Raw genomic sequence first — 12,708 nt, forward strand, 5'->3', positions numbered from 1 at the left:
GAATACTGTAAATTATACTGCAAAATAAAGTACATATATAATACTGATAAACTTAGCGGGAGCTTAAAGGGGCAGGCAGCTACTGGGGTACTGAGCCGACAATAAATGCTGCTGCTGCTCCTTTAAGACCTATCAGTAATAAAATATACTAAATACTGTAGAAAATACTGCACACTGTAGACTATACTGTAGAAAACCCTGCAGAATATACGCAGAAGTACATATATAATGAGTACAAACATAATACTGCTGAACTCAGTGAGGCTTAAAGGGGAGCTGACTTTAGCAACTTTAAAATATACTGTAAACTGTAAATTATACTGTAAAATACTTCAAGTACACTCATGAAACTCAGCTTAAAGGGGAGGAAACTACTTAAGTACTGAAGTACTACATTAAATACTACTGCTGCTTTCAAAACTGTCAATGATAAAATACACAGAATACTCTGAATTATACTGCAAGTACATGAAGTATACATAATACTTCAGTATTACTACGTAATACTGCTGCTTTATGAACTAAAAACTCAAAAACTGCAAAATATACAAAGGATACTACATACTGTAAATATACTACATACTGTAAATAATACTGCATACTGTAAATAATGCTACATACTGTAAATTATACTGCATACTGTGAAATACATGAAGTACACACTAAATACCTGTTGCTTTAAACCGCATTAGTAATAAATTAGTACTTCAAAGTACATGAAATATCCAGAAAATCCTGCTGCTCTGAATACTGGAAATTGTACTGCAGAGGAAGTAAAATGTACGACATACCTACACAGAAAAACTGAAAGTAAAACTGCCTCCTGGAGTCCAAACAGAAAAATATTCTAAAGATCCTGAAAGCTCTGATGATGTGGAATAAACGAGTTTAATGAGATTAAATTTGTGTTCATGAGAGAATAAAAGGTTTCTGTCTCTGTGGACGCTTGGAGGTTCTGGAGGAAATAGAAGTTCTCCTCCTCTTCCAGACGGCGAAGGTTAGTCTATGTGTCAGTGGTTATAGTCTCCAGAAGCAAATCCTCCTCTGTTTTCTTGAAACAGATTCTCCTTTGGAGTTTGTTCAGCTGAAGGTTTTGTGTCGTTCAGACAAAAGATGAAAAAACTCTGAGCTTCATTGTGGAGCGACTAGAAGGAATGGAGCTGCAGGGAGACACACAATAAACACAATACACAACAACACAACACACAACTCACCTGCAGCAGGTTTTATTTAATTAATTAATGCATTGATGATTTATTATTATTTTTATTTTATCATTATTTATTATTATCATTATTATTGTTTACTATTATCATTATCTGCTTCTTTTAGCTTTGTAGTTTCTCACTGAAATTCCGGAGTCAAACCATGACCCTAGGGAGATTTCAGGGCTCAAGAAATGGACAGCGTTTTTCTAATTATATGGGCACTTCCAAGTAGAACAATCTTCTGGAGTTCTGCAGTAGTTGGTTTTCCTGGTATTTCCAGGAGTCGCTTCTCCAGTCCTTTCTTGATAAGGCCCAATGCTCCAATTACGACTGGTATTGTTGTCACCTTCATTCCCCACATCCTTGTAACTTCAATTTCTAGATATTTGTACTTTGACAATTTCTCAACTTCTTTGATGCTAATATTCCTTTCAGATGGGACTGTCATGTCAATCATCAGACACGTCTTCTGATCTTTGTTCTTCACAATAATATCAGGTCTGCTGGCCGTTATCTCCCTGTCTGTGTGTACCGGCATGTCCCAAAGCACTGTGACATTGTTGTTTTCAGTAACTGTTTGTGGTTCATGCTCATACCATTTGTCTGCTGCTTGTAGGTGGTAGTGCTTACAAATCTTCCAGTGTATGTAGCTTGCTGCCTTGTCATGCCTTTGGATGTATTCCTTCTTCGCTAGCAATGGGCAGCCTGACACAATATGGTCAATGGTTTCCTCATACTCATTGCATATTCTACATTTGGGATCTGTTCCATCTTTAATGATTCTGTGGTGGTACGATCTTGTAGCCAAACTTTGGTCTTGTGCAGATATCAGCATTCCTTCTGTTTCAGCCTTAAGTCCCGAGCTTCTGAGCCATTGATGGGTTTGGTCTTGTTCTACATCTGGCTTCTTGACTCTGTTTGGGTATTGACCATGCATCGGTTTTTCTTCCCATTTCTCTATCATCTTCTTCAAGGCCTGGTTCTTTCCTTCTTGCTTGGTTCTCTTCGCAAACTTAGTGACTGATTCACAATCTTTCTTTATAACCTCTGGTAGTGCAAGCTCCTGCGCAAACTTTCTAGCTTCTTTTGTGATGGAGTAGAGTTTCTTACTTCTTTCATGTTGGTAAACCAGCTTTAATAATGCATCCTCAATTTTCTTCAGATAAGAATTCAGTCCAATAGTTGTTACTTTGTATGACATTTCAGGCTGAGTAAGTCCTCTTCCGCCAATCTTTCTTTGTAGGTACAATCTCTCAATTATCTCTTATTATCATTATTATTATTATTATTATTATTATTATTATTATTATTATTATTATTATTATTATTATTATTATTATTATTATTATTATTATTATTTTATTACTTTATTTTATTTTTTAATGAACCTAATCAGCTTATTTATTGATTGATTTATTTTAATTAACCTATTAATATTTTTATCAAGAACTTGAGATCCATTAAAGCTGGAGGATGAAGTCAAACTGATCTAATAAACATAATAATAATAATAATAATAATAATAATAATAATAATAATAATAATAATAATAATAATAATAATAATAATAATAATAATAATAATAATAATAATAACATCACAATAAAATAACAATACATTATTATTATTAGGTGACCCCCAACCACCCTCCTAGAGGGCTGGGAGGGGTAACGACCGCCCATCAAAGGCTAACGACTCACATTAACACCTAACGAGTCTGTTGGTTTCGGGTCTTTGTCCACTTGTTTTTGCCACCACCCTCCTGGTGGATAAATATCTGGTACTCCCCACCAGGCTTTCAGAACTGAAGAAGCCTCTTGGATGAGAGGTGAAACGTTTTCGACTCACACGAGGTTAGTCCAGTTGCCATAACTTATGCTTGCTTGAGACTTATTAGAGATAACAGCAGGGTTATTATTATTATTATTATTATTAATAATAATAATAATAATAATAATAATAATAATAATAATAATAATAATAATAATAATAATAATAATAATAATAATAATAATAATAATAATAATAATAATAATAATAATATTATTAATAATAATAACAAACGTCATCAGATCAAACAGTTCACCAGCTTCATTATTCAAACAGAAACCGACCAAAAGAACAGAAATGTGAAAATTCATTATTTTTACCCCTAACCCTAAAAACCTGTTTCTCACATGTAAATATTTTCTCGTTTCTTTATTTATTTATTTATTTTTTTCTAAACTCAAAATTTGGTCTGTTTTATTGATTTATAGGGAATGTAATTATGTGTGTTTGTCAATCTGTTCTCATTTTTTAAAGATTTTCTGTTATTTTAGAAACAAAAACACTATAAACAATTATTCGCTCTATAAAACCTGAAAATAATATTTGTTTATGGCTTCACAGCTCAACTGTGAGGCTTTAATGTGACTTAAAATAAATTAAAATACAAAAATACCCACGATTATGGAATACAAATTTAAAAAGAATGAAAGTTAAAACTATGGAACGATTCAAAAAATTATAAAAAGTGAAAAAATAAGATAAAAAAATAAGTTAAAAAGTTAAAATATAGAAAAGGAAAAATCTGAAAAAATCCAAATATGAGAAAAAAAATCACATTTTTTTATAGAAAATATTTGTCTGGTGTGTTAATATTGACAATTAAAAAAAATCTATAAAAAGTCAAAAATATGCAACAAAATAAAAAAAGATAGAAAATTTAAAAGTTAAAAAAAAGCAAACCTAAGATTATTTTTTAAAGTAAATTCTTTATTTGGCAGAAATGGGATTCCATACTTTCAGATAATTATTTTGCCAATCTTAAGATTAAATTTTAGAAATAAAATATTAAATATCATAAATGTTTGTATAAAACATTTCACTAACTACCAATTACTGGTAAAATAATAAATAAAATGAATTTAAAATGTTTTTACTTTAAACTGTTAAAACAGAATTTCTTTACTCATTTAATGTCGTTTGTCCCTTAATAGACTTTTTTCAGACTTTACACTTAAGATGTTCCAACTTTTTTCCCTCTTTTTGGCAGTAGAGGTCTTCCATACATTTAGAAATTAATTATATGACTCAGTTTGGACCTTTTCAGCCTTCATACTTCATTAATTTAATCTTAAATCTCAGGGTTTTGACTTCATATTTGTTTTCTGCCTCTTCTATAATATTTTTAGCTTTCTTTTTTCATTTCACATCTATAGAATTTAGATTTTCTCTAGTCTTGATGTTTTCTTTTTATTATTTTTCCGTTTTCTTGTCACTAGCAGTGTTCAGTAGTTCCAGGTTAAATTAAAGCTGCTTTTAAACGTCTTCTTACTGAATTTTCTGCTGCTCTCTGCCATCCTCCTCCTCTCATCAGCACCATTGTTGGGTTTCCATGGCGACCGGGCCAGTGGACAAATCACTTCTGCTCAGCTCTGGTCATCATGGCAACGGGCTGCGAAAGCAACCGCAGTCAGCAGCGGACCAATCAGCGCAGAGGGACGGCAGCATCTCCTTTTATAGCCGGAGTGATGAAGGACACAAAAACTGGATTTAATTCCTAATAAATCTGGATAGGATTAAATGAATTTTTAAAAAGATAATAAGCAAAAAAAGGCAACATAGGATTATAAAAAATTAAAACAAAAATATTTCAAAAAGTCCAAAAATGAAACTAAAAAGAAAATAGGATTAAAAAAAAAAAACAAAGTCTAAAAAGTTTACAAAATGATTTTAAAAAGTCAAAATTATTGAAAGATTTAATAAAATAAAATTTTAAAAACTGTTTAATGAAAAGCATCAAAGTTAAGACACTTTATGCATTTTATTCAGACTATAATTTAATATTTTCTATAGTTTATTCAGACTGTTTTTAAAATATTTTCAATATTTTACTCAGACTGTATGTTCATTTTTTTGATATTTCATTCAGACTGTATTTCAATATTTTTTTATTTTATTCAGACTGATTTTTCTATTTTTTAGATTTAATCAGACTGTATTTTAATATTTTTAAAGTTTTATTGAGACTGATTTTTAATAATTTAAATATTTTATTCAGACTGTATTTATTTATTTTACTGTATTTTAGTATATTTTAAAAATACTTTACCCAGACTGATATTTAATATTTTGCTATATTTCATTCAGACTGTATTTTAATATATTTTTAAAATAGTTTATTCAGACTGATATTTAATATTTTTTATATTTAATTCAGACTGTATTTTTTATTTTTTTTATTTGACTGCATTTTCCTCTCCTGTTTGGCACTAATAGTCCTCCACACTAAGGGGCCCCTGTGCTGGTCTGGGGCCCCTGTACATCTTCAGTCCGCCCCTGCTGCTGAGCAGAAAACATCCTCCTCTTCCTCCGCAGCTCCATCCCCCGATCAGCTGCCGTCCCGCTGCCCGCCCAGAACCGCTCTTCCTCCGGCCTCCGGACCTCCAGCAGCTCCGGGAGAAGCTCCGGTCCTCCGTCCTCCGATCCTCCGGGACTCCCAGACACCTGCAGCCGGAGGAGGCCTCCTGAAGGCGGCCTGCTGCCCGCTGAGGATCTGCTGGTTCTCATCCTTCATCCGGCGGCAGAAGAGATGATGTTGAGGCCGAAAGCAGGAGCTGCGACACGGATGATGTGAGAGCCCGGAGCCGATGGATGGAGGACATTTTTACCCGGTAAAGACGGAGGGAAGCTGCAGGGATGCTCCGGTAAGATGGAGCTGTTTATCATTTATTTATCTGAATTTAATGTTCAGGTTCAGGGCTGTTAAAAAACACATTCATGTTTATTTAAACCTTATAAAGGTGTTTGAAGGTGATGAACGTGGAGCTCCAGCAGCCTTCAGTGTTTCTGGTATTTTTCCATAAGGAGGTTTGAACTCTTCATCCATCAGGTTGGATTTAAAGGAGCCTTTCGTTATTCTAAAGGCTCAGAAACAACAGCAGGGTTTAATGTGATGTAAATGATCCATTAATGCAGATCCAAACAGGTTCAGGTCTGAAAATAAACTTCTGTTCATCATAAATCGCTTAATATTTATCTGATGGAATAAATCTGAAGCAGCTTGTTTACACCGAAACCAGCAGCAGCCTGAACTCAGCAGCAGGTGGCGCTGTGCGGGTCAGAACCCACTTTATTAACATTATCAGGACTTTACTGGTGGTTTAAGGTGTTTTAAAGACAAAAATTGGATTAGACGTTGATGAAATGTGGAAAAATGATCAAAAAAACAACCGTCAGAAGTTCACAGAGCTGCAGATGAAATTTAAAAGGTCTGACTTCACACCAAAATATTAAATTTACAGTAATAAAGACCAAAAAAACAACAGATCCTGTTTCCTGTTTCAGTTCCAGAAGATTTATTTGTGTTTCAGGCATCAGGTTGGATTAAAGCAGCTTCAGTTTCTATAAAGAAGAGATTTAAACCGTTCAATGATCAATAAATGAATTTAATTAATCAAACAAACAAATAAATATTATTAAAGCATTTCAGCTTCACTGAATTTATTGTTTAAGATCCAGAAAAATAATTAAAAAATCATGAACTGAATATTTTTTCTGATTGATTGATTGATTGATTGATTGATTGATTGATTGATTGATTGATTGATTGATTGATTGATTGATTGATTGATTGATAGGTTTCAGATCAAATGGTGTTTTCAAGGTTTCTATTTTTATCTGTATTGACCTCCTAATGACCCTGCTCATGATGTCATCACCTCCTCGGCCTCTCATTGGCTGACTGATCAATAATCAGACAGAAAATTCACTTTAACAAACCAGATTTTCTGATGTTCCGTAAAATCAAATTTTTTGGTTCTTTAAAAACTAAAAATCTTCACTTCAGTGATGAATTTTTATTAATATCTGCTGAACGATCAATAATTATGAATGAAAACCAACAGCAGCGTATCAATAATTGATCACTGACGGATCAATACTGAACGTTTATTTATAATGAATAAAACTATTTAATAAATCAGGACTTTTAAAATGAGGAGCAGCAAAAACAAACTAGAAGAATTTAGATCCACATCCACAGAACCTTCAGCTAATGTTCACCAAACCTTCAGCTAACCTTCATCAAACCTTCAGCTAACGTTCATCTAACCTTCACCAAACCTTCAGCTAACATTCACCAAACCTTCAGCTAACGTTCACCAAACCTTCAGCTAACCTTCATCAAACCTTCAGCTAATGTTCACCAAACCTTCTGCTAACCTTCGAAACCTTCATCAAACCTTCAGCTAACGTTCACCAAACCTTTACCTAATCTTCACCAAACCTTCATTATTCCGCACCATCCTCCAGGTGTCCAGATGTTTCTCCATTCTCCAGATGTTTCTCAGCTGTTTTTTCTCTCAGTCGTTTTAATTAGTAGTAATGAGCTGCTGAGTTTGGCCTCAGCTGATTGGTTGCTAAGCAGGAAGTAAACAGCAGCTTCTCCCTTGAGCTTCTTTAGCTCCAAAGAGACTCAGAGGAAAACAGACGAGTCCCAGAGAAGAACTAATGAAATGAGCTGGTGGACCAGGAGGAGGAGGAGGAGGATGAAGATGAAGATGAAGGTTCAGTCCAGATGAAACATCAAACTGGAGTTCAAACCTCCTCAGATGTTTGAGGAATAAAACCTTCAGAACAAACTCAGTACAGAACAAGCTGCCAGCTAACCAACCAGCTAACTAGTCAAACTACCAATTTATCCACGAACCACACAGCTAATCCACAAACTATCTACCAACCAGCTCCCCAAACTGTTGATCTACATAGCGCCCAACCATTCACCCAACCAACCAACCAACCATTCACCCAACCAACCATTCACCCAACTAACCAACCAACCATTCACCCAACCAACCATTCACCCAACCAACCAACCATACACCCAACCAACCAACCATTCACCCAACCAACCATTCACCCAACCAACCAACCAACCATTCACCCAACCAACCAACCAACCATTCATCCGACCAACCTGCTACTCAACCAATTAACCTGCCAACATCCAAATCAACCTCCTAAACTCAGCTGACCTTACTAACCTTACTAACTAACCAACCGAACTGACGACGAGCTCGTCTTTCTACCAAACAACCTTCCAATCTATCTCACACTTTATCCAATAACCCAAAAACCAACCAAACCAGCTGTTCTACCTAAATAACTACCAACCAATGAGCCAGATAACCAATCAACTAGTCAAACTACCTAACTACCAGCTAGCTTACTTACCTACCAGCAAACAACCGCACAGCCAGCCCTTATTGCTGGCGACCTCTACCTAGCTACCGACCTGCGATTCAACCAGATAACTAATCAACCCCTCCATCTACTTTCTCTCCTACTGACCATGCAGTCTGTCTTCCAAACTACCCAAGAATGGAACTAACTACAAACTCTTGCACCTACCAATCAACCTACAAATCTACCAACTAACCAACGAGCCTAACAACCTACCAACCAACTGACCACACAACCAACTACCAAGAACTAACTGACCTACCAACAAATTAACCAAACTGACCAACCAACCAATCAACTACCAGCTAACTTACCTGTCCTACTTTCATATCTAGCAGCTAATCAACTTGACCATAAAACCAATCAACTTATCTACCGACCGAGCACAGAACCAAACTACTGACTTGCCAGGCAACCTACTAACCAGCCAATTTCCTTCAATCTACCCACCTGCATAGTTCTATATTTATGAACCAGTTAGTCATGACTGAGCCTTCAGTTCAACCAACTACCCACAAACTAACCTACCAACCTCACGATATATCTACCAACCACAATACCAATGTATCTACCAACTAACCAAACAAACCCACAGCCAACTGACTGATCTGCCAGCCAACCAACCAACCAACCATGCAACAGAAACACCTACCTGACAACCTGCCTCTCACTTCCACTACTGCCTTCACAGTAATCCCATTAAACCAGTAACTAACTTGTTTGACCAGTCACCCTAATATCTACCGACCAAACCCCCATTCCTACTAGTCCACTTCCCTCAGTAAGAACCAATCACCTGCTACCTTTCTGACTATAGTCCAGGTGGAGCTAACATACCTACCTGCCAGGTACCAATGTATCTGCAGTACCAGATGTAAACACCGCTGCTGGTCTAGAAATAGTTCCTGAAGCATCTTGGTTCGGGCTGCACAGTGGCGTAGTGGTTAGCACTTTCGCCTTGCAGCAAGAAGGTCCCTGGTTCGCGTCCCGGCTTTCCCGGGATCTTTCTGCATGGAGTTTGCATGTTCTCCCTGTGCATGCGTGGGTTCTCTCCGGGTACTCCGGCTTCCTCCCACAGTCCAAAAATATGCTGAGGTTAATTGATTATTCTAAATTGCCCGTAGGTGTGAATGTGAGAGTGATTGTTTGTCTATATATGTAGCCCTGCGACAGACTGGCGACCTGTCCAGGGTGTCCCCTGCCTTCGCCCGAGTCAGCTGGGATAGGCTCCAGCACCCCCCGCGACCCTAGTGAGGATTAAGCGGTGTATAGATAATGGATGGATGGATGGCATCTTGGTTCCAGCTCTGTACTGATGATGACTGTTTCTGTCTCCACAGCGCCTCTCGGCTGCAGCAGCGTAGCGATGGTGTATGCAGAGTCCACGAACACAGCCGGTGTCAACCCGTCCCTCTACTCTCCATCGTTCACCTATCAGATGTCATTTAACTACTCCAAGAGAGGAAACTCTACTGTCCTGGCAACCTTACCAACAACCCCCCTCTGCAGCCTCGAGGGCCCATCCTCCGGCCAGCCCAACGCCACCTCCGCCTCCTACGAGCTGACCTCAGGTGAGGTGGCCATCCTGGGCCTGGTGTTCGGGGTTCTGTGGCTGGTCTCCATCCTGGGAAATGCCCTCGTCTGCCTGGTCATCCACCGCAGCCGGCGGACTCAGTCCACCACCAACTACTTTGTGGTGTCCATGGCCTGCGGCGACCTGCTCATGAGCCTCAGTTGCGCCCCATTTGTCCTCCTGCAGGTCGCTGCTGGTCGATGGCCGCTGAGTGCCACCACCTGCAAAGCTGTACGTTACCTGCAGCACCTGTGTCCAGGTGTGCAGGTCTACGTCCTGCTTTCCATCTCTGTGGACCGATTCTATACGATTGTCTACCCGCTGAGCTTCAAAGTGTCCAGAGAAAAGGCCAAGAAGATGATCGTGGCCTCGTGGCTGTTTGACGCAGCCTTCGTGTCGCCCTGCTTCTTCTTCTATGGATCCACATCCACAGACAGTCACTGTGACTTCTTTCTCCCGGACAGCTGGGGCAGTGTAGCCTATGCTGCCATCCACCTCCTGTTTGGGTTTCTGGTGCCGCTGGCCTTGATTGTGTCCTTCTACCAGCGGGTGGTCCGCTATATCTGGAGGATCAGTGCTGATGGCCACATGGTGCGCCGGACGATGAACATCGTCCCACGGACAAAAGTCAAGACCATCAAAATGTTCCTCATGCTCAACTCGGTCTTCTTCCTCACCTGGACGCCGTTCTACATCGCCCAACTGTGGCACCCGAGGGAGTCGCCCAACCGGCAGGGACTGCTGTTCTTCACGGCCATCGCCTGGATCTCCTTCAGCTCCACGGCGTCCAAACCAACTCTGTACTCCGTCTACAATGCAAACTTCAGGCGCGGCATGAGGGAGACCTTCTGCATGTCGTCTATGAAATGCTACCGCAGTAACGCATACACCATCACCGCCAGCTCCCGCATGGCCAAAAAGAACTACGTCGGCGTGGTGGACATCCCAGTGCAGGCCAAGACGGTCACCAAGGACTCAGTCTACGATACGTTTGACCGAGACGCTAAAGAGAAGAAGGTAGCTTGGCCAACCAACGCCAACCCTCCCAACACCTTTGTGTGAAGGAAACTGAGAACATTCAACAAAAGACTGAAACTTTCTTGTCTAACAGCACAATGTTGGCAGGTGAGCTAGCTGGAGGCTAACATGCTAGCTCTGTACTGAAGTTCCCAGAATGTGTTGAGTTTGTATAAAGGGCTTTCCTCTGATCTAACAAACCTCCAGCAGCCACACTGGAGGCCATTTTTATACTTCAGATTCTAACCAGAGTTTATTCCGTGCCGTGTTTGATGGGTTGTTTTGGATGCTTCAAATTTTGTGTTTAATGTTGGTTTGTTCTGTGGTCTTCTATCAGAATCTGTTGTACCTGCACCTGGTTCGCTACAGTAATGTTTGTGGTAGAAGCTAACATCAGTAAAGGCTCATATGTTACCACTGAAATCATCTGATCTGAAAGTTTCCTCTTGGTTCTTCATCTCCAGTAACTTTATCAATGATCAGAGTTCTACCTTCATCCTGGGAATATTTCGAGAGTTCCAGGTCCTTGAAATCCATAGAGGAGAACATCCCCTGGAGAAAGTTCTAGAGTAGACCTACCGACAACTGGACAGGTGGTAGGTCTACTCTAGAACTTTCTCCAGCTGTCGGTAGGTCTACTCTAGAACTTTGTACAGTTGTTGGTAGGTCTACTCTCGAACTTTCTCCAGGGGATGTTCTCCTTTCCTGCTTCTAGTCTTTAAGTTTAATCTCACTTTGGGTCCAGATTTATCATTTTTTAATGGACTTTTCAGAACTTCATCAGAACTTCATCAGTCCAACAGATAGAATCATGACACTTAGGAGGAGAAACATCTGAGTTCTGGTAAAAACTGACTCCAGATCAGTTTTACATCCATCCAGGTGTCTCAGTCTGAACACTGGACCTGGTTTCTGATCAGAACCATTTTATTCTATAATTTTATTCAACTGTTGACTCAGAAATTGGATCATTTTCAACTAATTTCTTGTAATTTTGGACCATTTTTGAGTCGTTTTGCACAAATTTTGAGTCATTTTCTATCATTTTTGAAGCATCATGGACTAATTTTGTGTCGTTCTGCAAATCTTCAGTCAGTTTGGATCATTTTTGAGTCATTTTGGGTGAATTCTGACTCATTTTGGACAATTTTCTGGTCATTTTCAACTACTTTTATGTCAATTTGGATCTTTTCTCATCTTTTTGGATTGTTGTGTCTTTGGGATCATTTTTGGGTCATTTAGGACAAATTTCATGTCATTCTGAACTCATTTTCTGTAATTATGGACAATTTTTGACTCATTTTGGACAAAATTTCAGGTCCTTTTCAACGTTTTTTGAAAGAATTTGAGAAGTCATTTTGGAAGGTTTTTGTCATTTTTTGGACAAATTATAATAATTTTGGGACAATTTAGTGTAATTTTGGACTTCTTTTGTCATTTTGAAGTTTTTGAGACATTTTTGACAAGTTTTGACGATTTTTGTGTAATTTTAGCCAAGTGTCATGTAATTTGACCAATTTGTGTTTGGTGTTCAGACTGTGACTTCCATCCAGGTGTCTCAGTCTGAACACTGGACCTGGTTTCTATTCATTTCCTCTAGAACCAACCCTGAGCATCAGTATTATGGGATGTCTGAGGGTTTTTCTACTGTTTTATAGAAGAATCTGACTGAAGTTCTGGAAG

At 38.5% G+C, this 12,708-nt stretch overlaps 1 protein-coding gene across 2 annotated transcripts; it reads left to right on the forward strand.

Annotated features, from left to right (window-relative positions):
• The first annotated feature begins 5,725 nt into the window (after positions 1 to 5,725).
• Positions 5,726 to 11,448, forward strand: gpr19 (G protein-coupled receptor 19). 2 transcript variants are annotated; one of them, XM_023282638.3, is made up of 2 exons: positions 5,726 to 5,866; positions 9,776 to 11,448. In XM_023282638.3, exon 2 carries the CDS (start codon positions 9,802 to 9,804, stop codon positions 11,068 to 11,070), a length of 1,269 nt encoding a protein of 422 aa, XP_023138406.1. In that variant the 5' UTR covers positions 5,726 to 5,866; positions 9,776 to 9,801; the 3' UTR covers positions 11,071 to 11,448. The 2 variants fall into 2 exon arrangements, with proteins under 2 accessions (XP_023138406.1, XP_023138400.1); XM_023282632.3 differs by having other exon boundaries at positions 5,758 to 5,899.
• The last annotated feature ends 1,260 nt before the right edge of the window (positions 11,449 to 12,708 follow it).

Source organism: Amphiprion ocellaris, chromosome 21 (genome assembly GCF_022539595.1).
Source record: "Amphiprion ocellaris isolate individual 3 ecotype Okinawa chromosome 21, ASM2253959v1, whole genome shotgun sequence".
NCBI lineage: Eukaryota > Metazoa > Chordata > Actinopteri > Pomacentridae > Amphiprion > Amphiprion ocellaris.